This window comes from Semicossyphus pulcher, unplaced genomic scaffold (genome assembly GCF_022749685.1).
Source record: "Semicossyphus pulcher isolate SPU_LCO1_2020_fin unplaced genomic scaffold, fSemPul1.0.p SCAF_12, whole genome shotgun sequence".
Lineage (NCBI taxonomy): Eukaryota > Metazoa > Chordata > Actinopteri > Labriformes > Labridae > Semicossyphus > Semicossyphus pulcher.
This window is the reverse complement of record NW_027211626.1, coordinates 4149535-4176241: the sequence shown is the minus strand read 5'-3', so window position 1 is coordinate 4176241 and position 26707 is coordinate 4149535. Positions and strand designations below refer to the sequence as shown.

General features: G+C 41.3%; 2 protein-coding genes across 2 annotated transcripts; one reads left to right on the top strand and one right to left on the bottom strand.

The window, feature by feature from the left end:
* The first annotated feature begins 2121 nt into the window (after positions 1–2121).
* Positions 2122–5687, top strand: gpr75 (G protein-coupled receptor 75). The gene has a single exon (XM_069658948.1). It carries the CDS (start codon positions 2122–2124, stop codon positions 3763–3765), a length of 1644 nt encoding a protein of 547 aa, XP_069515049.1. The 3' UTR covers positions 3766–5687.
* Positions 5688–6838: 1151 nt separating this feature from the next.
* On the bottom strand, positions 6839–12975 carry erlec1 (endoplasmic reticulum lectin 1). Its single transcript, XM_069658650.1, is given in 14 exon segments — positions 6839–7693; positions 8943–9018; positions 9154–9231; positions 9325–9449; positions 10169–10228; positions 10317–10478; positions 10555–10696; positions 10784–11007; positions 11102–11145; positions 11250–11313; positions 11412–11489; positions 12188–12268; positions 12523–12627; positions 12793–12975. Coding segments are annotated over 14 exon segments (1494 nt in total). The 3' UTR covers positions 6839–7621.
* Between the last annotated feature and the right edge of the window lie 13732 nt (positions 12976–26707).

Here is a 26707-nt window from a genome sequence, read left to right as displayed (position 1 = left end):
GGAACTAACTGCTGTATATATGAATATAATCCTGCTGATAGTTTATTTTGGCCGACGGGACATGACACTGTTGCTGCTTTAAATGTTGTCAGACTAAAAGGGAATTAAAATAATGTGTCAATCATATTTGTTAGTCAATCAAGCCGAAAAAAAGCTTCTGAGCCGTAATAAAAACCCTGAAAATGACCCTGCTCGGTTTAAAAAATAATAATAGAGCCGCCATTTTTTAAATAAAAGCTACAGTGTGTTGCCATGGTGAAAAAAACGTTCGCTGCGGTAATATGTGACGTACAGAATGTGGTATAACGGTCTCTTTGAAATACTGTCACCGTGTGGGAAAACTGGACCAACGGCTCGTCTTTCTCCCTCTATTATATTGTTATCAGTAGATAAAAGGTAGGTGTGAGTTTTTACAGATGGACTACTTGAATGCAGTGGTTGTGCTCATGCCCAGATACGTAGGCAGTGACTTCATACTCATTTTTCAGTGCACGTCCAGTGGCCGTCGCTCCTGTATAAGAATGGATATATCGCCAGGAAAACGAATATGCTATCGTCTATTTGCGCTTTAAACGCGGTGAAAACTAAGGAAGACATGTGAGAAAACGTATTTTAAATCAGTGTTTGTCAGTGGACTGCTGTATTTTGGATGATATGCTGTTAGAATAGGTTTTTTCCAAAGCCGCGGTGCGTTCAATTACCATCATATTGCTCTAAAATGAAGATGGGCTGTATGAAATGATGCTAGTGATGAGGAGGAGGATGCACGCACGATCGATTACAGATGGTAGGTTATATTTTGTCATCGTTAATATACATTGTGTAGATATCTAAGTCTAGATATGTTAGGAAAACTGATTTACAAATATTTCCTCTGGATTTCAGCAGACGCTGTTTGCGTGTGTTGGGGAGGGAGAGAGGGGAGTAAGGTATAATTGGCTAAATGCAGTGGTGCATAGCTATAGCCTGTACTGTAGATTGTGTCTAACATGTAGTCCATTACAGCCTTCTATTTGATATACGGGAGACTGGGGACGGTTGCAACGCTTTGTATGTCTCTCAGCTATTCATACTATTTTGGACTAGACCAACAAAATGTATCAAACTAACACCTATTTGCTAATTATCCATGTCATATAAACATTATTACATGACATATTGCTCACTATATTTATTTGAATAATTCAAGTCAGCTGTTGCAACTGACCTCATCACTAGGGACATTTGCAATGCTTATTAGGGACCATTGCAAAAAATTTAAAATACATTAAACTTAACTCATCAGTAACTTTTGCTTCTTGTCTCGATATGCATAGTATTCTGAAAATATGCATTGTTTTACAGTAATATCATAGTATGATTTATATACCCTATATTTTATGATCATACATTATTAAGCAATATTTTTCTTATGCATTATTGAGTCGTTTGATTATGCATAGAACATAGACCTACCTAAAGTCAATGTACAGATGTTACAGAATAGAACAATTTCCAATGTAACAAACTTTTATTTAGCATGTAGTTATATAAATGTTGGGGACATTTGCAACTAATTTCAACCGTCTCCATCCTTTTAGCCATGACAGAACACCATGTGCAAGCTAGCACACTGACTCTGACCCATGCTAACCATGTCACTTAGAAGTTAACAAACAAAGGATTCAAGCTAAGGAAGTGTTAATTAATTCTCACAAAGGTTTAGGAAAGTATGACACAAATAAAACCCTTGAAAAAAATTACCACCTAAACAAGTTTTTTTTTTTGTTTGTTTTTAAATTAATGCAGCAGAAAATGTTGATTCAACATCACTATGAGTGCCATCGTATAGCTTGTTTCTGATTGGATGAACGAGACTTGTAGCAACCATCCCCAGTCTCCCCTTCCTATTTTTGCTCATTGTTAATATAACTGTATATCGCACATTTTATTAAGCTTTGAATGTATGAAATGTGATCTACTGCACAGTGTAATGTAGCTAATATATGATTGTATCCTTTGTAGCACTCTATCAAGGTGGCAAAAATGGCAGAGGCGGCAGATACTGAGACCATCCCTCTACATAGAAGAATAATGTTTAAATTGAAGACTTTGGGATTCTTATAAATCGTTGATAATACAATGAACACCACTGTTACACCATCAGACCTGGTGGATGTGCCAAGACTGGTGAACTTCAACGGCACCCTGGGCACACAGACCTCGTCAGGCTGGGCCGTGATCCACACTGCTACCTTGACCTTTTGCTCCCTACTCCTCATCTTCATCTTCCTCCTGGGCTCTTATGGCAACCTCGTTGTGTTCCTGTCCTTTTTTGACCCGGTGTTCCGCAAGTTCCGCACCAACTTCGACTTCATGATCCTCAACCTATCCTTCTGTGACTTGTTCATTTGCTGTGTGACTGCACCCATGTTTGCCCTGGTGCTCTTCCTGGATGCAGGAGGAGGCGATGGCGTGTCTAAAAGTTTCTGCTTTGCTTTCCACTTGACCAGCTCCGGCTTCATCATCATGTCCCTGGAGACAGTGGCTGTCATTGCTTTGCACAGGCTGCGCATGGTTTTGGGGCAGCAGCCCAATCGCACCGCCTCCTTCCCCTGCACGCTGGCCCTTACTGCCCTGCTGTGGACATCCAGCTTCACCATGGCTGCCCTCCTTACCATGCGAGCATACCCACGTAGAGATGGACCCTGCTTGCCCCACTTTGGCTTTGGAGGTGGAAAGGCCAGGGTTGTGTTGTACGTCTACCTGGCAGACTTTGCCTTTTGTGTTGCTGTGGTGTCTGTGTCCTATCTGATGATTGCCCAGACACTGAGGAAGAACGCACAAGTGAGGAAATGTCCAGTCATCAGTGTAGATGCCACATGCCCTCAACCTCCTCCACCCCTTCTCGCAGCAGGCTTTGAAAGCATGCAGTGTGCAGTTCAAGGCCCCCCTCTGTATCGCAACCAGACATACAACAAACTGCAGAACGTTCAGACTCACTCTTATGCCAACAAAACCAGCCAGCCTCTGGTTCCAGGCGCTGCACAAGGTGCTACCTGCTGTCAGCTGGTCTCTACAGTCAACTTGGCCACAGCTAAAGACTCTAAAGCAGTTGTCACATGTGTAGTGATAGTGTTCTCTGTGCTGCTGTGCTGCTTACCCATGGGAGTTTCACTGGCACAGGATGTTTTGTCACCAGAAAGTAGCTTTGCACATTACCAGTTTGAACTGTGCGGCTTTGTGCTCATTTTCCTCAAGTCGGGCATCAATCCCTTTGTATACTCGCGCAACAGTGCGGGCCTCCGCCGCCGTGTGCTGTGCTGCATGCAGTGGGCGGCTCTAGGCTTCCTCTGCTGCAAGAACAAGACTCGACTGCATGCGATGGGGAAGGGCAGCCTGGAAGTCAATCGCAATAAATCCTCCCATCATGAGACCAACTCAGCCTATGTACTGTCACCAAAGCCGCAGAGGAGGCTGGTGGACCAGGCTTGTGGACCCAGTCATTCCAGGGATTGTGCGGGTAGTCCAAAGGCCACAGGTGTGCGCAAACCTCGCCCCCCGAGTACCTCCACACCTATCAACACCCGCATTGAGCCCTACTACAGTATATACAACAGCAGTCCGTCTGCAGGGCCCAGCTCACCCACTAGCCTTCAGCCTGTCAGCTCTCAGACATTTGCGTTTGCCAAGTCTTACGTAGCCATGCACTACCACACTCACCAAGATGCACTACAAGACTTTGAAAGCAGCTCAGTGCACCAGATTCCCATACCCTCGGTCTGATCAAAGAGCTGCTAAACAGAAAGGTTTGGACAATGTGGCCATGCCTTTAAGTCAAAAGAGGAACATAGAAACAACCCATTTTATGTATTTGGAATCTGTATTAACCTTTTGTTCTCTTCTGCAGTGGAAATACATGTTACGTTTTCTTGAGTGGGAAAAATTAAACCAGAATTATAAGCCTTGCCCTGGAAACTAAAACCAAGCAATAGATTTGTCATGAAAGTGTCTGTTCCAAAGTGTTATTTACTGTTACTGATTAGACCATATTCACACAGTGGCCATTTTCCTCTGTCATCTAAGCTAAAGTGGGAAGCTCAAATGCTGTATAATGTCGTACTGCTGTGTTCCAGGTTTAAAGTTGTATAAAGGTAGGGAATCTGACAATTTGTAAGTAAGTAACTGCTTCTGGATTAATCTGCAACTGAAAAGACATTGGATAGTCAAGCCTGGAGGGATATCGGGCCCTATTTTAATGTAAAACACATTTGATGCTAGCAAGGACAACAGTGAACGTCATAATTTAACCACTACCCAGCTAATGTAACAGTAAGCTAAAAATTAACACCTTTCCAATTGTATCGTTAAACGCTATCAAACTATATTGTTATCATTCTGCCATTTCTTAGGTTGAAGTAATTAGCTATGTATTAATCTCTATTTACAGATTCTACATAGTAGAATCTGCAGGCAGGGACGGGGATTTCCGGGAAGGCAAGTGTTCCGTTTGTAGAATGTTTGTATTCCGAGTAATATTGACCAATCACGTATCAGCAGGCTGCGGCGTATGCAAGAAAAACAGTCCGTGAGGAGAGCAAAAGCAGGCAGAACGTAATCTGCCGTAATGACATCCCGGCTCCCATCAGCGTGATCTGACGATGATTTAGCTTCTTATTAATCTCTATAAACTGACATCTGCATGCTAACAATCCGTTCAAGATCTAAAATTTAACTAATAAATTCCCTTGACGCTGTGTCATGAAAGCCGTTCAGATTTCCCAACTTCCTCAAATGCATCAGATCTATCCGACCGCCATTCAACAAATGTGCATTTTAAAAGTAATTTTCTTCTCCTCTAGAGGACGGACCTGACAAAGCTTGAATTTTTACTTCTTACAAATCTGCATCATGATGTTGAAATTTCGGCAAAGGTAAGACCCGAGTAAATCACAAGAAAACGGTAACATTGCAGCACGCGGAAAAGGAAGTCTTGACAGGAAGTCGTCTATCGCTTACCGCCCGGCGCGTTCACCAGTGTCCCCAGAGGCTAAATCGTCTCAGACTATAGCCGATGGGATCCGAGATTGGCTATGTATTGACTGAATGCTAACATTAGCCCTGGCAGGTGGTAGCTTAGATGTTGACATGTTGTTTTAACTAAAAATATGGTCCAATTTCTCTCTGGATTTTCACTATTCATTGTCTTGTTAGTCGACAATCTGGAAGCGGTAAATGACAAGAAGATTGAGCTTCCTTACCTGACTGTGACATCAGAGGAAAATGGCTGCTCTGTGAATGTGGTCCAATCACTTATTGACTTGTTCTTTTACAGATATTGCATTTTGCATTAATCTGCCCCAGTGTTGCACACGCATGTGCTGCTATAACCCAAGACTCTGTAGGCTTTCATTGCAGCAGAAGTCTGGTTTCACTTTGGCCTCCTCTCTGCTGGTAGTTTCACAGCACTGATATCAGCTGCTGGAGTGTTTTAGCTGCTATGAAAGCCTGCACAGGCCCACACATGGCTGTTGATGGCATGTGGTTGCACTTTTGATGGACTTTTGCTTCTTAAGAAAAATGTATTTGTGAACCTCATACAGTTTTCAACACAATAAATGTTTGGCAAGTGCAGTGGATCTGTGCAGAATTTTTTACAGGAACTGTTTTGATAGCTGAATAATTGTTTTTTCTTCAAATGAGAGAATTTGATAATTTTTTTTGACATATGATATTTTCCAAAATCTTTTGGATGATTGGACTGAACTCGGCATTTGAAGACGTCACTATGGGCTTAAAAAAATGTGCCATTTTTTCAGTATTTTAGATATTTCGAAGAGAAAAAAAATTAAATAATTTGAGAAAATAATGAAATGATGCGTTTCACTCCAGGTCTTATCGTTGATTTGCAACAGTGGCTATTGTTAAGAATGTAAAAACATTATTTTGTCATCTTAGACCTATAGAGGGATGAACTCAGAGCAAAAAAACAGTTTGAATATGGATTTTTATGTCTCACTATTACAACTTAAATATTTTCTTTTAAAATACTCATATAAAAGTATTTAATCTGCAAATTTGTCAGCGAGCATTTCAGAATATGTGTTATGTGCTTTGTAGACCTTTAACTTAGAGTCAGTCTGCTACGCCTTTAAACTGAAAACGACAGAGATAACTGCAGTGGCTACTATTCAACAAGTCTGTGTGAATTTGACCTTAAATTGTAACAATACCGTTTTCTCCTGGATAAATGAAAGAATATGTTTTCGTTAGAAAAGATTACACAATACTTGAAGTGTCAGCACCCTCTGGTGGTGAACCATGCAAACAAACAGCCCCTTCAATGGAGGATCAATGAAGTATTCATGTATATCAGGTCTGTTTAATTACTTTTTTAGAAGGCACTTACTTATACTGTGTCAGACCTGTAAAGCTGGGAATTTAAATGTGTTACTAATGCACCTGATTGGTCTTTTAATTGATTTAAGTTATAATCACAATGTTGGATTTTACATAGTTTTATTCACTTTGAGTCTCCTGTATCTCCTCTGCTTTAAAAGCCTTGGTGACATCTTTTAATTAAAATATGCATTTCCATGCTTAACAACAAACTAAGGTAGGCAATGGGTTAAATAGCCCACTAAAACAATGATCCTATAATAATAAAGACATGTACTGATGAATGAACTGCTTTAAATGATTGCATCAAAAGCATCAGTTTTAAAAATGTGACACAGCAAATAATTTTAATTCTAAAAGAGATTTAGAAACTAAATACTTTTGTCTTTTGTTGCCTTGAGCTTCTTATATCTGAATGTTTTATCCAGTGTGAATATGCAGGACCATGAATGAGGTTTCATGTTTAAGCTTTATTCTTTGCTGCAAATGTATTGATTTTCTTCCCTGCAATACAGCAGTAATCAGGACCCCAGTGCACATCTTCATAAAACCACAGATTACCTCTCTCAGGAGCCCACAGACATTCTGTATATCTCACTTACTTATATGACATTAAATCAACCGCTCACTTATGTTGCTTCTCCACAGCACCCTCTAATGTTTAAGTTACACACAACCATCCTGTAAATGAACACAACACACAATGTAAGTATGCAAAAAAACTCTCAGACTGTCTTTTCTCATCACTTTAAGTGCCACACACGCACACACTCAGACAAACACATACACACACACCTTAAAGACAATAAAACCACCATGAATATTGTTGCTTTCCCTGATGATTACAGAACCGTTGATTCATTACCCCTTTGTTTGCAATTAATCAACACAAAGTGAAGCATGGTATGAAGTACAGGCAATAAATCTATTGCCCTCTGGAGTGAGGCGTCAGCCCTGTTTGACTGTGTTTTCACAAAGTCTGATCCATCTAGCCTGCTGGATTAGGCTCTGATGTAGCATCGCCCACTGCACAGATCAGGGCACTTTAAAGGCTGTGCTCCAAAGCTACCTGAAGTCCAGCCTCAGGTTCAAGTTTGACCTCGATTTTGGCGTTTAGTGCAGCTTCACGGGCAGCTTCCTTCCTCCAACAAACAGGTTTCTGTTTTATTCCTTCAAGTGCACCTCTCTTTCTGTTCTCTCCTTGGCCTTCATGCGTCGATACTGTCTTATGACCTTTTTCAGTTTAGCTGGAGATCGACAGAAGTCCATGTTCATCAGCAGTGTCAAGAATCCTGCAAATGACCGGAGACTCAACCTAGTGGGGGAAAAAACGATGTCAAAGTGGAGCTAATCATCCATGTTAACCTCATTTCTACACACAGCCTGTACACCTACATATTATAACTTCTATCTTCCTTCCTTCCATTCATTCATTTTAAAGGCATTTCTTCTATTACTTGCTATAAGGTTTGAAAAATATCTTCATAGACTTAAAAACCACTATAACTGCATTAGTAGTTTCCACAATTTCTTCTTTCATGCCCTCTTTAAGGGCTGAAGAAAAATGATGCTTATTTTGATGAACATATAAAATAACTTGGGAAACCACTAATGAATAAACAAATAATGAAGAGAAACCCGGTTTGGTAACGCTTTATATTAAGGTCCTTGAAATAAGCGTTAATAGGTAAGACCCTTATAAGTCCTTATAAGATGCTTATTAAGAATAAATATTATGTTAATATGAGTATATAAGTGTTAATAATAGTATCATTATCATGTTTATTGTAAGTTTATAACACATTTATAAGCACTTCTAAGAAACTTTTGAACAATTTATAGATAGCTTAAGAGCGTTAATAAAAGCCTGATACATTTATTTTAATAGTTTACAATAGCATTTCAAACTTATTCATTGATTCTTACTCACCTATTATGCCATTGCTAAGCCTTTGCTAGTTTTACAGTTGCTTTATTAAGATTAATACATACTTTACTATGCAGTAATAAGCAAATAACTGTGCTTATTAACAGTTAATTATGCTTTTTGCAGCAACTGGATCTAAAGCAAGAACAGGACCTTAATGTAAAGCGCAACCATCAAAGGAATAATAAAACAAAAACATGTTTAATTTCACTTTTTTTTTTGTTTTCCATCTTGTATTGTGCATGCAATTTTGCAAAATTTGGTTAACATTGCTTGCATTAGATTGCTCTTGTTTCTCTATCTTCCGGGAGAAAAAAAACACCAATATTGCAGAACTTTTGAATTGTAATGAAGTAAACGCACAGGTGGAACTAATAACAATAACACAGGACCAGAGTAAACCTGAGTAAACAGTTCTGCTGTGACAGAGGTTGATTCAGCTTCAGTTTCACACCTGCCATATGTAAATTAACAACACATTGGTTGATTTCAGGTAAAAAAATAAATACATTTGTTTTGGTCTCCTGAAGCAGCAGTTAGCACTCCAGCTACAGTTCAGAGTTAACCTCCTATACACATCTATTAAGCATGTGTTGCTTTTCAAAGACTGTCACTCATTGGTTACAAGCGAACTTACCCCAAGGATGTACTGACAGGTCTGAGGCTCCAGCATGTAGACAGTGACAGCGTGGGGAGACTCAGACTCCTTACATCTGACAGCGAGAAGAGAAATGAGATGTGTGAATCAACCGGGAAGCATCGGGGTATACTGTTACTAATGTGTTGACTCAGGGCAGTGTCACTTAATCGCTGTTATGGTCACCCTCCCCTCATGACTTTTCACTTACTTGAGCTTGACAATGACCTGTCTTGGCTTCCCTGTCAGATCACACACATCCCCATGGCCGTAAAGGTGGGAAACCAACCTTTTGTGGACAAAAAAAGACAAAAAAAATAATCAACAACATTCCCTCTTTATTTTGCATCAAGGTTTGGGTGGAAAAATAAGAATGGCCTACTTGACTTTCTGCACTCCATCGTCTTTGAGCTGATAGGATCGGGCGACGTTCTTCTTGGCCCAATCAATGTGCTCCTCTAAGTTCCAGCTCCCGACCACCACAATGTTCTTTCCCTGCTCTCTTTCCTGGAGGAGTAACATTTTCATCACTATCTAAAAGCGATCCAATGTGTCGAACATTCTTATATAAACTACATCCATTTATTTTAAGATATCACCACGAATGACCCAGTAACACAAAGATTCAAATCTCCACGTCACTCAACCCTCACGGATTTAACTGACATCAGGCGTAAAGTGCATTAGTGTGAAACCACGAGGGCGTAAACGAGGAACAGGAAACATAAGACATTTAAAAAACTGAAACTCAAAATAACTACAAACATTCCTTTCAGACGGAGGGGCGCAATGCACGCTGGGTGTTGTAGGATTGTAGAGTGGGCGAAACCACGAGCTGTTTGTACAACTTTCTCCACAGCTATGGCGCCAATTTCAAATATTATTGCTTCTCTCGATTACAGAGAACACCATCTTTGACTGACAGCGGCTTTTGCCAAGGGAGAATTGCTCCTTTAAGTGGGAGGCGGGACATGTTTTACACGTCACCAATTTTGCTATGAACGCTTGAAAACTCCCACAAGAAAGTCTGAAGATATGCACTCACAGAGAGGGCACAATCTGGCCTTGAAAAGTCTGTACCAGAGCCCTTTGGCACATGATGATTTGTCATTCGGGCAGTCCTAAGCCCACTCAAAACGTGGCAGGAACGGCCAAATGGTCCATGAGGTTACGAGTGTGGAGACTGAGATTGGGCTGCACACACAGCCGTAAAGTGGGACCCTTACCTCATGATACTGATGAACGTGCTTTCCGTAACAGAATTCATATTTCCACCATCCTACCCCCTGAAAAACACACATTAATCAACATGTTTACACATCCTTAAGTAGCTTATCAAACACTGCTTGTGAGCTGTAGATTAACATGCATCACCCCATGCAGGCAGTACGAGCCGCTAAGAAACTCCTTGATCAGCTGTTCATCTGTCAGACGAGAGATGTGGGTGGTGCCGACGGTGACCTGAGACTGCCCTCCAACCGTCATGGGTTTGTGAGTGGAGGTGAAGGCCTCCTCTCTCACTGGCGTTGTCTCCTCCTGTAACACGTCAAAGATGTATTGAGCCGGACTTCATCAGAACACGCAGTGCCCGTTTTCATTGTGCATGTCTCACCTCTGTGGTCTCGGCGCTGGCCCTGAAAGGTGGTTTAAGCTGATCCTCTTGCTCCTTGTCCAACATGGAGAGCCGATGAGGCTGCAAAGGGGAGCCGGCCAGAGCCTGGCAGAAGATGGCGTTCACTGGGGAGGACTTGAACCTGAAAAGAATATGTGTCAAAATCGTAAACAGCAGGACAGAGACGGTTACCTAAAATGAAACAGGTACATTTAAATGTAAGCTCTACCTGTATTTTGGGTGTGCACAAAGCAGCGGTGTCAACACCACCACCTCATATTCACAGGTTGTGACCTCAGCGACAGACAGGATCTCATGCTTGGCCTCTGGATGACAGACGTACAGCACAGACGTGGAGCGAGCGTCGTTCTGTTTCAGCACACAAGGAGTCCCGTTTCCCATCTCCAGCGAGTAGTACGGAGTCAGCTGACCTTCTATGTTCTTAGTTGGCACCTGGACCAAGCGGAAAGAGTGAAGGAAAAGAGACGAAAAGTGTGAGAACTGACAGCTAGCCCGGAGGCTGGAGTTTGAAGTTTAGTTTACTTACTTCTATTTCATCTGCTGATTTGACATCTTCTGCATCTTCATCATCTGAAATGAATTCCTAGCTTTAGCATTATAACATGAAGATTATACACCTCATAACGAATCAAAAATGAGACCAACAAAATACATTAAAAAGGAACAAAACTCACCTGTGTCTGTCATCATGCTCTTCTTTGCCATATTCCCAAGAAAGTACTCCTGTACATTAATTTTCTGTTAACACACGTAATAACATTCAGAACATACTGCAAATCATGCTTGCTTCTTACTCATGTGACCTGAAAACTATTTTCCTCGCTCACAGCACTGACCTGACCAGTCTCCTTCTCTTCATGATACTGTCTGATGTGCTTTCCATGGCACACCTCGTACGTCCAGTATGACTCAATCTGCAGCAAGAAACAGAAACAAAACAACTTTAAAGACCAGCTCCAGTCATGTTTTAAGACATGAAATGCTCTCCATGAAATAATAAATTGTGTCTGATGTGTTTTTTCTGCAAAATACGTTTAATTAACTTGTAAAAAAAACCCTCCTTCCTGATTCTGCATAGTCCAAACCCACTATGCAAATTTACAACCGGCCCATCAGTCGCAAAAACAAAATGCATCGCTGCCATCGTTTAGTGGCAACTTGTTGACACTTAGCTAGCTTGAAATTTACTAATTAGTAGTTGTAATGTTAAGGTTAGTAGTCAGTACTGGCTCGCGCATTTTGGAAGTGGTTGCCATAGGTTGCACATGATGATATGCATAGCGTCACCCCGTCTATTAACAGGATTGGCTCCTTAGGTTTGTGACGTTTCAAACCTGCCAATCTGAAAACGTGTTGTTCAGCCTGTCCTTGGTACACTGCAGTTTAAAAGCAGACAGGCCCAGCCATAGAGGTGACTGCTTATGTTGTCCCTGATATGTCTTGTTGCACATGAAAAACACCACATAGAGATGTTTACAAGGTTAAACACCTGATTTTCACTTTAAGTCATGCTCTGCTAACAAAGTGTGTACAACACATGGTTTCAGTCTTTGCACTGAGATAGAAATAGGGAAATTAGATGAAAACGCTACTGAAACTAGAAAAGTCTCACCCTGTAGGAGCAGCTGCTTCGTTTAAAGAGTGGCTCCAGCAGTTCACCAGGAGTGGGCCCACTGTACACCTTGTCATTGTCCTAAGACAACAAAAGGTAAGGGAGGGATTAGGCAGCAAAAGAAGCTGTGTCAATAAATAAAAGCAATAGCATATAATATAGCATAACAAATAAGACTCTTAATATTCAAATGGACTGAATTCTGGGGTAAAAGGGAAACACTGATTTCATGCTGCAGATTATGTAGTTCCTTTTTTACATATTTTTTGCGATAGTCAAATTGGGGACTTGTTGACAGTCCTGTTCCTCCAAAAGGGATTGTTCATCCTGCTTACCTCCTCTCCAGTTAACAGGGAAGGCAGGAGACACTTATATGTCTCCTTCTCTGTCGTTGTCATGATGACGAAATCATCTTCCTTGTAAAGTACACCTGCAGTTGGCTGAAATGCACAGACAAACGTTTATTGATTAAACCGTAGCGTCAGGTATGGCGTAAACAGGGAACTAACTACAGGCGTTTGTCATCTAAGCAACAATAACATTTCCTCCATCTCTTATTGTAAATTTGTTTCATAAAAACAGCGTTAATAAAAGAGGAAACATACCAGCGTGAACTCAGGGCCAGGCCAGGTGATTTTGAAGGGGACTTCGTCTGTAAAAGATGGGTATCCCCCTCTATTTGCAGAGACGCCGCTGCAGACCTCCAACAGCCCCCCGAGAAACACCATCAGCAGCCCGGCTGTCATCTCTCCTACCCGGCTTCTGAGCTCCTACAGTCCGGTCCTCATGAACGACAACAGCCCGCTCACCTCACACTAACACCGGCCTGAGAAGTGAATGAAAAGCTACACCAAAGTGTTCGGAAATTCGGGTTGACAGACGGAATAAACGACTTTGTGAGACGGATGTCAACACGGCACAAAATACAGGAAGTGAACTGTTTACTTGCCACGTCGAGTTCCGCCTGTGCGTGGGGCTGAAATAATAACAGCGCCCTCTGGTGGCGACAGGAGGTATTGAGAGATTTTCACAACGGGAAAACAACCAACAAATAAAACCCTTTAAAATCTAAAGTATAAAAGCAATGGGAGCAAAACTTTAAACAACTTTTTCATCGTTACATATTGTATTTTTTTGTTTGATAATTTCATCTCACATCTTTCACCAATATACACTTCTGCCCCAAGAAATAAATGTGGCAAAACAACTTCAAAAACCTGTAAGTAATCATATATAAATTCCATATATCAGCTCCATTAATTACAAGAAGGCTTTGGATATTTTGGATATTAATACCTAAAGTCTGGGACTCCAGAGAAATAAAAAAGGCCCATGACAAAATTATATCTGACTAGTAACATTTATTAAGTAGAAGCATATACTGTTGCATTGTTCTGACCGGACCTGTTTTAATATTTGACTATATTTTATATTCTGTATTTTCTGTATTGTATGAATGGCGACAAACTTGCCTTGCCTATTACAGCTGTCATACTTTTAAGAGCCAATCATTGCAGAGCAGTACTCAGAGATGAAGACATAGAAATTATATAACACACATTATATCATAGTATGTAATCAAACACTGTTCAAATAAAATAATAATATTAAAAAAACAACTTCTGTTTAAGATCCTAAAATGTCCTAAAAATTCCCAAATGTTGAGACAATATGTAAAATTGGTAAAACTAGACACAGGGGGAAAAAAACGGGAAAGCCGGATGGATATTTTTATAGATATAACACTAAAAAAAAAAACTTTATCAGTTACAAGCCAGTATACAAATTTGTGTGAAATTTGAATGTAAAGTATATTTTCAAATTAAGTGGGAGGAAAAAAAGATACTAATTTATTGCTTAAATATTGTGGTGGAATGATCTGAAATAACACTAACAGTTATGAACAGTTATTATCTATGTCAAAATGTATATAAGAAAAATGGATGTGGATCGCCAAAATAAAAGCAATTTATAACATCTAAAAAGCCTCAACCAACCAAGCCTCATGTCTTCCTCTAGATGATCTAAAAAAAACTGTTATCGAGATTTTAGAGCAGCTGTTTTCATGGGTGAAACACAATTTCTACAGTGTTTTGCTTAATTTAACCTCGTCCTCATGTGCTCCTCAAGTTATTATTGAATGCAGACCAAAGCTTGAGAGAGTTTTCCCAGATCTGGGCTTAAAATAAAGACAGGTTGCCTCATCTGTGCCCCCCAGTGGATGGATTTGGAAGTTTAATTATGTCAGTGTGTGAGCTGATGTTTGAAGGTGTCTCTCAATAATTCTGAGTGTGAGGATCATACCATAGATCCTGTTGAGAGGCTGATTTACTGAGCATTACATCGGATGACTTATATACAGGCAATAACAAGAGCAGCTCTGTGCCAACTGTGCAGCATCTGTGCTATTCATCCTGTGACTCTGTTGATGCAGCACTGCTGTGTGTGAAACACCAATAAATAACCCCTTTTACCTGAACATATCACATGGAAACTCTCAGCTAACAGGAAATTTAAAACATAGACCTTGAAAATATGTGGCGTTGCACTACACCGCCTTGAACCGAGTATAAACCTGAGGTGGGATTTTATTTTTTCAACCTGTTGGTGGAGCTGTTGGTATGAGAATGTGCAGCACAGCAGAGAGGAGAGAGATTACAACAGAGATTTTGAGACAAAGAGAGAGAGAGGATTAGGAGGAGAAAAGGATCTGGAGGAACAGGGAAGGATACGAGCAGGAGAACGCCCTACTACAGTATATCCTCCCTCTACAACCACTCTCCTCCTCTCACATAGTCACACCTTTCTCCTATGTGCATATAGATGTTAATATATTCTACCCTTAGTGTGCATATAGTAGGCTAGCTATGTACTGTATGTGAGAAAGATTAGATAACATCGAGTAGATCAGTAAGAAGACATTTTGTTTCCAGTCACTTTCAAAAGCATCTCACAGTCTAACAGCACACAGAGTTGAGTTTTTTCAGTCATCATACTGACTGATCAGTTGTCCTTTCCTGCAGTCTTCACTTGCTATTATAACTGTGCCCACTCCATCGGCTAGCAAGGCCATGAAATGCTGTTGAAAGCGCTTCGAAAAGATAGTGAGCAGACCGCGAGTCAAGACTTTCTTTAGAAGGCAGCAATCCATCGGTATTTTTTAAGTATGTGTATTCATTTCCTCACAGAGATATCAGGAGAATATTTGTACCACTTTTGTCTATCTGTCTGTATGATACATTTTAACCTTCAGCCGGTTAGCTTAGCTTAGCACAATGACGGAGAACAGGGGGAAACACATAAGCTGTGTCTCAATTCAGGGGCTACATCCATTGAACGATGTGGTCTACACCTGCGTCACCAGCTGTTCCTGCCCTTAACCTTGCATAACAAAACACGGCTCCTATTGCCTAGCAACAGGTTGCTAGCGGGCTAACTAGTTGTCATAACTAGCGTCATGTACCGTAGCTTATTATTTAAGATAACTTGTGTTAAGCCCCCTTAGCATTAGCATCTCTAGCTATTCGATTGAGTTGCAAACAAAAACTTTTACATGTTAAGTGTATTCCTCGGTCATCCTAAGAGTCCACCATCTTGTTTGAATTGGCGAGCAATGAATCTCGGGGAAAGGAGGACGCATTTGCCGGACGCATCTGAAGGAGCCTTCTGGGACAGCCTGGACGCGCCGCTGTGACGCAATCGGCCTTTAAATACGTCCTTTGAAGGATGCAGCCCCTGGATTGGGACACATCTGGCTTTAGAAGGTTTCAGGAATCCCCCGGAGGAGCTGGTAAACATTGCTGAGGAAAAGGGACGTGTCCGGAATACCTTTTGTTTCAACATGATGCCACAGGGACTTTGCCCAGGATCGAAAGGAAATAGATAGATAGATAGATAGATAGATAGATAGACAATTATTGAGCTTTAGGGTAGTTTTAGGTGGATTTTGATACCTTAGGACTGAGCTAGGCTTGCTTTTTTATGCTAAGCTATGCTAATGGGCCGCTGGCTACAGTTACACATGCACCTTACGGATGTGGAAGTGGTATAGATGTTCTCTTTGACTGTCTGCATATTTGAAAACAGATTTTAAAACCTGTACAGATAGCATTTAACTTGGCTTCACAAAAGTGAAAGAATAACTGAAGTAGAGGCGGCCGTGGCTCAGTGGTAGAGTTGGTCATCTCTCAATCGGAAGGTGGGGGGTTCGATTACTGGCTGCTACAGGGACCTTGGGCAAGACACTGAACCCCAAATTGCTCCCGAAGCCTTCAGTGTATGAAGGCATAAATCCTGATTGGAGATTTGCATACTAGCTTTGCCATCAGTGTGTGAATGTGAGTGTGAAAGGGTGACATGTGACATGTAAGCTGCGTCCCAATTCAGGGGCTGTAGCCGTCACAGGGGCGCATCAAAGGCTGTCCCATTCCTCCTTCAGATGGGGCCGACAAATGCGCGTTCCTTTCTCCGGGCCACGAAGGATCCATCGGGTGCATCCTTCGTTTCACAACTTATCCCGAGATTCATTGGCGATTCAAACTTTAAAATGGCCAAGGAATACACTTTAAAGTGTAAAAGTTTTTGGTTTCAACTTAATTAAGTAGCTAGCACTACAAATGTTTTATTCTTTTAAAAATAATAGGTTAAGTTGCGAGATGTTATTTTTTATAGCTAGTTAGCACGCTAGCTACCTGTTGCTAGGCGACAGGTGATGCAGGGTTAAGGGCGGGAACAGCTGGTGACGCAAACAAGAAATCCTCCATAGACCAGAGCGTCTCATTTCAGTTCGGCCTTAGCGGTCCTTTGAAGGATGCAGCACCAAAGAAATGCTTTGAGTGGTCGGGAGACTAGAAAGGCGTTATATAAGTACAGTCCATTTACCATTTAGAGTCACTTACACTGCCCACTTTTTAAAGCACATAGAGCACAGTTAAACCTTTGTCTGTTTTTATTTATCACGTCATTAATAACGGCTGCCCTGACATCTACAAAGAATTGATAGAAGTTGTGATACAACCAGCCAAAGTGTGCCAAATCATCTTCGTGTTTTCTGACTTCTCTAGAGCCTGGCTGGTGGGAACTTACCTGAAATGACCACTTTGAAATGAGCATTTTCATTATTTCACTGCCATCGACGGGGCGAGCTTGATTTGCATAGTTGCCTTCCACACACTCTCACCTTATGCATAATTGATACAACTGTCATCTCCCCAACCATAATAACATCATTCCAAAGGGAGCAGAGGGAAATGAATCCTGACATTTGAAGGCCTCCAGCGAGATTAAGATATCTCCTGAGGTGTCATCGGAAAAAATACACATAGAATATGTCAGACATCAGATCAATAATGTCACTTGTGCTAGATTTTATTAATGGGATTCAGTATTGATTTGGGTGAAGTATTTCTACATGTTGTATTTCCATTGTAATCTTTATTGGATTCCTTACAACAAGTGTTCTTTTTCTGACATTTCCCTTTGGACTCATCCATAAATCATGTCTAATTAATCAATTATGGTTCATAGTTGTGTTCACATAAATATTGCACACTTGTCAGGCGTATTAACATAACATCATGCCTTTTTTTTTCAGCTGCCTGAATCACACAGACTCAATTTGTGTGCTGAATTCGTTAGAGCGATGCAAACACCAAAAGGCTCAAACCGTCAAACCGTTCTGAATAATCTTCCACAAACTGGTAGGTGTGTTTACCAGCTTAAGGACTGAAGTGTCAGAACATGTGGTATGCCTCCCGATATGCATTTTAAAGCAGGCTTCAGCAAACTCTCCTCGATCTGTTTTCTCTGTATGTGCACAGTTGTCACTCACGCGCCTGTTGTGTTTTATTCCTACTTAAACACTGTTATAGGCTGAACAAATCTTGTAAAGGGGCTACTACTTGAATAAATGATGCAAAGAAGCAAAGCCAAGTCAATAAAGTCGGAGAAACTTGAAAGAAATGGATTTAACCACGCCAGAGGATCAGAGTGCTGCTCTCCACATCCCTGCAGGGAAAGTAATGAGGGAGTATTTTTGTTTGGACGGATGTGGAAAGGCTCCAGATCTTCACAGAGCTGGTCCTCTTTATATCTGTCTGTGATTGAGGCTTATGTTTCCACTGTATGTGAGAATACCAGAGAGGGGTCAGCGGAAACAGAACATCCCACAGTCCCTGAATGCACCATTGTGGCACAGAGTCTATTATTAAATGTGCACAGTTTAAAGATGCAGCAAAGGCTTTTTATCGACCAAAAGTTGGTGTTATGATACTTCTCTGATGTAAGTTTTCTTGGGTTGATCTCGTCCGCACATGCAAACCTCTTTGATATTTGGATGTGATATATTTAACTCCATCCATCCATCCGTCCATTTTCTTCAGCTTATCCCGGGACGGGTCGCGGTGGCAGCAGGCTAAGCAAGGTGACCCAGACGTCCCTCTCCCTAGCAACCTTTTCCAGCTCCTCATGGAGGTTTTTGAGGTGTCTCCTCCCAGTTGGACGTGCCAAAACCTCCAAATGGAGGTGCCAAGGAGGCATCCTAATCAGATGCCAGAACCACCTCAACTGGCTCCTTTCGATGCGAAGGAGTAGCGGCTCTACTCCGAGCCTCCCTCGGATGTCTGAGCTCCTTACCCTCTCTCTAAGGCTGAGCCCAGACACTGAGGAAACTCATTTTGGCCGCTTGTATCTGCAGTCTCATTCTTTCGGTCACTACCCAAAGCTCGTGACCACAGGTGAGGGTTGGAACGTAGATTGACTGGTAAATCGAAAGCTTTGCCTTCAGGCTCAGCTCCCTCTTCACCAAGACAGTCCGGTACAACGCCCGCATTACTGCTGATGCTGCACCGATCCGTCTTTCAAACTCACGATCCATTTTAGCCTCACTCGAGAACAAGACCCCGAGATTCTTAAACGCCTTCGCTTGAGGCAGAGACTCACTCCTGGCCCGGAGGGGGCAATCCACCTTTTTCAGGCAGAGAACCTATACTTACCTATCTTGGGGGAAACCTCCGCTTACAGTTTCATCACAACACAAGCGAGCCAATCCGACCGTGACCGTCCTCAAAGGTGACAATGGATGTTTATGTAAATGCTGTTCGCATTGTCGAAGCTTTAAGCTGTTTCAGAGACTCGTACACAAAAGTCAGTGAAGCCCCAGCACTGTGTTGTGTCTCGAAACAAGAGCAGAAAGTGGGTTACACACTTGAAAATGCATCCTAAGCAGTGTGCATAAGCTAGAAGAGCTTAGAGAAGCTGTGGAGACTGAGTGAAAGTCATTTAGTGTTTCTTCACAGTTTGAGAGTGATTGGCAGAAATACTGCAAGGTAAGAAGCAGGGCTCTTTTCGGACTGGACGGAGAGAATAGAAACTGAGGTTTTTTTCTGGATATTTAATCAATATCAGCAGCAACAGGAGAATCTAAGGAGGATTAGAAAGTAAGCCAGATAACTGTGAAAAGATTATACTGCATTCTGCTTTTATTGATCGGAGTCTTTAAAACAAAACATGAAAACTAGCTTCTTCTCTAAAATGCACGTTTGCATTTGTTAAAAAATAAACATGCAGCTTATCCTCCAAACAAAAAACACCTGTGCAAAACTGGACGCAAAATACTTCATATTTATCATATCTAAGAAAAGAAATCCACAACAATGCACGTAGACTTCTGACAGAGCAAATAAACACATTCATGTCTAAACACAGTTCTTTATCTTGCAGATGAGAAGTACAGTATCCACTGTGTTTACTGGGTCATTTATATTCAATCGGCTGCTCTGCATTATTGATGCAAACCCGACACAATCCATCATCATTTGAATGCAGTCACAAGATCTCTTTGGCACCAATTTGACCTGCAGAAGGGTTTAAGTGGCTGAGATATGTGAGAGATGATGGCTTCTTTCATTTTATGTACAAGCACAATTTCTTCTACTGAGCTGAAGTGTTAAGCATTCTGTACGTCAGACTAATGGGTGACAACTGAGAGACACAAGGTTAATATATAGAATTTAACCTCAAGCATGATTAAATGCAGATATTCAACACGTTCTCATCCTCAGTACTACAGTTTCCTCTGTTGCCTTGAGCTTTTAAATAAGATGACCTACATAGCACTCAAGCGTCGGGCAGGACTCTGCCATCAAGTTAGTTACGATAAATATGAACATAAAGCAATCAAAGTAGCAAAAAGGTATAAGCTAACTTTCAAAATAAGCCTGGCAATGAAAGTTTTACATTATATGATGGCCTGTGTTCACTAGTGACGTGTTTTGCACTGGCAAAACCTATTTTCTATACATAGCCAATGCAATTCAGTGTTTTTAGCACTCTGCGTCCTCAGTGCAGTGAATTGCAGTCAGACCTTGCAACAGTAAACGCCACTGACAAGCGCTCTGAAATTGAGGTCATAAAATGCCTTTAGTGGACACAGGCCCTGACTTCTGGGTGTGCAACAATCATCACTGACTTCTTTTAAATAACTTACTTTTACAGACAGTGATGTTTACCTTTTTAAATGCATTTTGAAAATGCTTTTATGCATTCATCTGTTCCTATTCCTACCCTCATTTATGGCTTTTATTTTGTTTTAATTATTGTATTTTAACTTATTTATGTATCTCTTATTCATTTTATTGATCCAATCTTTCTTTTTTTTTTATCTCTCTTCCTCTGCTATGATGTCATCTTTTTGTTTTCATTTTTATTGTCTTTTTTTTATAACCTTTTATGGTCTTTTATTTCTTATTTATCTCTTAATTTGCATCGCTAATTTCTGGAACTGCCTTTGCTCCTGTTTTGTCACTGTTTACTTGCATTTGTTCCTGTTGACCTTTGATGTTTGACTTGAGTTCTTGCCTTTTGATGAGATTTCTTCAACACTCTCTGTTTGGCCTCATTGTTGAAGGTTCCTCAATCTGTTTTGTATTCTGTAATCTAATCAGTTTTAACATATGTAGACCAGCTGTGTAACGTAGGTACTTTATATAACTAATGCACCGTATATGTCTTAACCAATTAACTGACATTACTTCATTTATGTTACTTGATATAAAAAGAAGTCAGCTTCTTAAAAATAGTCAACATTAAATATGTGTCGCACACTAGAATCACATCGAACCTGGCTGAAGGTCCAGCAGTACATCGAAACAAGAAGCCAGAGGCTAGAGGGGAACTTACTATTTCATATTCTGATGAGTTGGGCTCCTGACCAAGCTGAGAAGAGACTGAGACGATTGTATTCTGCATTATAGGAGCTTCAAATATCTCTTATGTGTAGATACACTAAATGTACTTCTGGGCCACAACTGACACACCGATTCAAAGTGAAGGTAAAGTCCGGTCGAGTTACTTTAACTATGAGCACCTGATGGAGAAATGATATCCTCTCTCGGATGGTTACACATTTAATGAAGCGCACGTATTTGTATGCATGCTGCAAAGTAACGTAGGTAATATTTGTCCCTTGAAATCAGCATGCAGAGCATTTTCCTCGATTAAACTTTGTTCTAATGTGCTTTACTGAAAGTTAAGAGAGTGGCTGTAAGTGATTCAAAACTGAGGTTCATCTCCTGACAAAGATAGAGTTAACATGAAAGATTTCCATTAATGCACATTATTCTGTCTGTTATCTGTTTCATTCAGGTGGAAAATACTAATATTAAACAGTCCTGACTGAGAGCGTATGTAAGTCATTCAAGGTCAAACCACAGGGGGCCCAAAAGTCTTCTTTCTCTCTCACTGGATGCAATGTTTACTTACTTTCTGACTTGCTTACTTACGTATGAGAACGCAAAACACAGGCACTGCGTGTATTTTATTTTCACTAAGTGTGCACAACTGCTGCATTTGCAATGCTAACTTCAAATCATTTTCTTTCAGCACTTGATCTGTGCCTCTTTCTTCCCGGCTCTAAAGTTCTCCTGACTTCTCCCCGAGCTTCACTTTGCCAGCAGACTCACAGCCACAGTAAACTACTCAGTAAACAGTGTATGGTGTTAACACTCAGATGAAAAAGACATGCTGAAATTATATTGGCAGGCTGGTATCACACTGCCTCTTTTCCAAATGGCAAAAGGAGCCTGACCTTTTCGTGATCTCGGCTCTGTCAAAGGATGACCTTTGTGCACAGCATCGCGCGGCCGATGTGTGCGCGAGTCTTTAGACCAGGCTCAAACTTTGCCTTTTCAAAATCACCTGTCGATACTAACATTGTGGGGAAAATAATAAGAAAAGAGCAGTTTTATTTTGTTATGTTATGACGCGAGCGTATTCCTTCCATTACATCCCACAAGTCTGGTTTGTGTGGCAGTAATGTGGTGTTTTAAGGAGTTTTGGTGTGAATCATGAAATAAAAGGAATGATTCAGAGACAAATTTACTCTGGCATTGATGGAGGCAGCTTCTGAATCTCCAGTGAATAAAGAGAATTCAATTCAAACACCCACATAAAATCTGTTAATGTTTTTTCAGGACATTCTCACACCTCTTTTTCCGGGGACTTGACAAACTTAGTGAATCAATAAACTTCTGTTATACTTCTGGGTTTGTGGGTGTAACCTGAGGGAATCGCAGGATGAGGAGGAGGAGGAGGAGGTTGAGAACGGGCAGCTTGGCTTCCCCGGCGGGTCAAGGTGAGTCTGTTAGCCTGATGGCTTGTTCACTCTGCAGATGTCACCTGGTCATTATCCTGAGGCAGCCATCTGCCAGCTGGTCCTGCAGGGCCTGGCCACTCAGTCTTTTGGGTCCTGTGTGACTGGCAGGATCCATGCTGCTCCTCTTCTTCTACCCTGACCTGCTACTCCACCTGCCTCCAGCGTCCAAGAGGCCAGGCTGGTCACGGCCGGAGGGAAGACAGAGGACACACACAGAGAAACAAAAAGGCAAGCCACAATGTAAAGGGGGGTGAATTAATGATGCATCTGCAGTTTTATACCTGGGCTCCCCTCGCCGCTGACTGCTTGGCTTCTCACCCTCAGCGCTGCCGGGATGCAGAGGAACGCTGCCAAAATAAACTCCAGCCTCCCCGATCAGCACAACAATTTCACTCGCCTGTGGTTTTACCTCGAAAGTGCTTGACGTGATTAGTGTATTTCTAAAAATCATCTATTGAGAGAATCCTCAGATATAAAGCTAATGAAGAGAGCCGTTACATCACAAAGTTAATTGTCAGCCTTTAAATCTTGCAGAAAGTGTCTCACGGCGGGTAATTATGTTGGAAAATGAGAGCCTTACTTTTGGACACACTTAATCATGCCCTCCTTCAAGGTGTTGGATTTGGCTTCGAGTTCTGCTTTTAAGATGTAATTTTGACTTGATGGGGTTTTAGGTAAACCTCCTCGGCTCATTACAAAGAGATTAAATTTCTGAAGTGATAAAAGGAATCTGCACAGATATCACAGAGATTCTTCAACCTGTTCAAATGTATTTTATTTGTAGCCCGTGAGGCCGGTTACAGGGATTAATATGCTAACATGCAAATTGTACATGGATGTCCCAGTCACAAGAGTGAGGTGAGAAGTAAGTATTAAGCCAGGATTAGCTTAGCATAAAGGATGCAATTAGCAGAGGGAAACAGCAGACAATCTGCATTAAAACACATGAAAAAATGTCAGTTTGTGATTAAAGGAGGTTTTATAGGCTGTAAAGTTTTATTGTTAGAGTTTCACAGCAATCAGAGTGTTTACTGAGATGCAGGTAAATAAAGTGTTTTTGTCAAGAAGTTACCGCACGCAAGCTTTCCTAAACCTGCAGTGTGAAAAGAGTTTTCAAAAAGAAAGACATAAAATGTGAATCGTGAGTTTTGGAAATGTTGATATTTGTGTTTTTCTAACTTTGGAAGAAGTTTGGCGAGCTATTTCAGTCTTTACACAAAGCTACGTTAACATAAGCTAAACTAAATCACAGCTAAGCTAGTCGTCCTATCTGGCTCCAGCTCTGTACACAGACACGAGGCTGTTTCCAACTCTCGGAAAGAAAGCAAATAACCACATTTTCTGCCAAAAGAAATTATTTTTGTACATTAAGTAAATCACACAGCAAAGAAAAAAAGGCAAATAAATCATCACAGTGACACATATTTAACACTAAGATTTCTCTCCCTGAATTTACTTGATGGTTTTTAACTGAACTCATGTTTGTGACTCTATATCAAAGATGATACAAAGGATTACACCATTAACGTATTTTCGTTCTAGTTTCATTCTCTTTGGCGGCACCTATGGCGATAAAATGTTATTACAGGAGCACATTTCCCAGATATCCAGACAGTGTTGCATGTGTGACGTCCACAGTTGGCTCCGGTTGTAACTCTTGATTTTCCTGGCTGACGGTCTCTTTTCTTTTTAGACTGTTTGCTTCATCTGAGCGTCGAGTTTGTTTGTTTTTCTTTGGATTTTCACTTCTTGTTGAAGTTGTATCTGTAGTCATCCATCTTTTCTTTGTTTGTTCAGCCATAGTAGATTACTGTTTACTCGCAACACTTGCAGAGAGCGGGAAAGCAGCCGCTTAGCTCCGCCTACCCTCTCTGGCAGACCAACCACTGCTGGGCTGATGGAAAACACGTCACTAACTGGGCGCCGCTTGAGATTTTTTTCTGGGAAAGTCGCACCAGACTTCAACACAAGCTTCACTAAATTAAAGCTTAGCTAGTTGTCATATCTGGCTCCGGCTCTGTGCACAGACATGTGGGTGTGCCCATCTTCTTATCAAACTCTCTTTTCTCTTATCATTTAAATCCTGTGACAGCAAAGGAAAGAAAAGGTAAAGCAAAAAAACAAACACAATGACACACAAGAAGAGTTCTCTGTCCACTGTTTAATCTAAGCGTCTTGTCACAGGTAACGGCAGAGCATCACCTGGTTAATCTTTTGGCCAAGTGTCTTCATCCTGTAAAAGTTTTATTTCTCTTTGACCTGTTTCTCTCTTTTACACTGAACTTTGTTTAGCTCTTGCATTTTCCCCCTCCTGCTGTGCCTCACATGCTGATATCAGGGACTATCTGAGGACAAATTCACAGGTAACCAATCAGCTAACACCCATAAACACAATCATCCTCTGCCTACCAGTAATGTCCAGGAGGCTTTCAATTTATTATCATCTCCACACTTTCATCATTTTGCCACAAAATACCTTCGCTGGCTTAAACGCACACACTCATACACACAGATGCACTCCTTTGATCTTGTAGCCTGTGTGATTTTGCTATTTCATCCACGACCCGGTTTGAACTCCGGACCTGCAGTAATGTGCTGGACATGAATGGCTGCGTGGGCAATCTGCTCCTCCTTTCCTTCTGTTGTTTTTTCGGATCAATTAGGCTGTTGTTCTGGAGGACGGCACATCACAACTTGAGGCTTGGCCGTGTTTCAGCGCCTGATATAAAAAGGAGAACTGTGATAGTGGGAGGCCCCCCCTCTAACCCGCCTGTACCCCTGGCAGCCAGAACCGGCCAGCTGGTACTGTCAGCGGCCCTGACAGATGACCTGCTGAGCGGATACTTTTAGCTCATGATTCACCCATCATTATACAAACATACTGTATAATGTACAATGCACTGAAACAAAGCCTGCTCTTGTTACAGAAGCAGCCACAAAATGTTTTAAACACAATAAAACCTAAAGAGATTTACTTTTGTATTTATTCCTTTTGTATTTTACAAGATATCGTTATATGTGTCCTTGTGACGTGGCTGTCGTGAACGATTTGGCTCCAAGCGCCGGGTTCTTAAAGGGCCAGTTCCCTGATTTTCAACCTCAGTCCTATCATGCTATGATGGGGAGCTAATGTCATTATGGTAGAAAAAAACTGCAATTTCGCTCTGTGCCTTTGGAGGATGCTATCCGCCTCTCCAATGGGCCCTGGAAAACCTGGGAGCTCGATAAACTACACTTCCTCAATGTCACGCCATGTCTCGTTCAAAATCGTCAGGTTTGAAATGCAGACTGCAGACCTGAAGATTCACCGATCGACCGGTATATTCTCGTCATATTTCGGATTCTGTCCCGCTCTGAGCCGTTGCCCGCAGCGATCAATGTCCTTGACTGGGAAACGGAAGCATTTCACTCCAGCGTCTCTTGCGGGGCCGTTCCTTTCAGAGGGAGGGGCGCAATGCATGCTGGGTGTTGTAGGAATGTAGAATGGGCGAAACCACGAGCTGTTTGTACAACTTTCTCCACAGCTATGGCGCCAATTTCGCCATTTTTTTACTCTTTTGAAAATGAATACAAGGCATAATTAAGGCTGATCATACTTTGTATAACACTCTTGTTAAATACTATGCAGAAACGTCTAACTTTGGCTAACAGAGCTGAAGCCTATGGGAGACTTTTGCATGTTGCACCTGATGACCCCCGACCCCTCGTTGGAGCTTTTGTTTAAATTGCATGGGGAAAAAAATGCACGGCAATAAGACAATATATTCATACATTCATGTTTAATCACACAAATTAAATCTGGCTCTGAATAACGTCACCAGTGCAAGATGGCAGTGTCAGCCTCTGGGTTATTTTGGCTTCAAATAAGT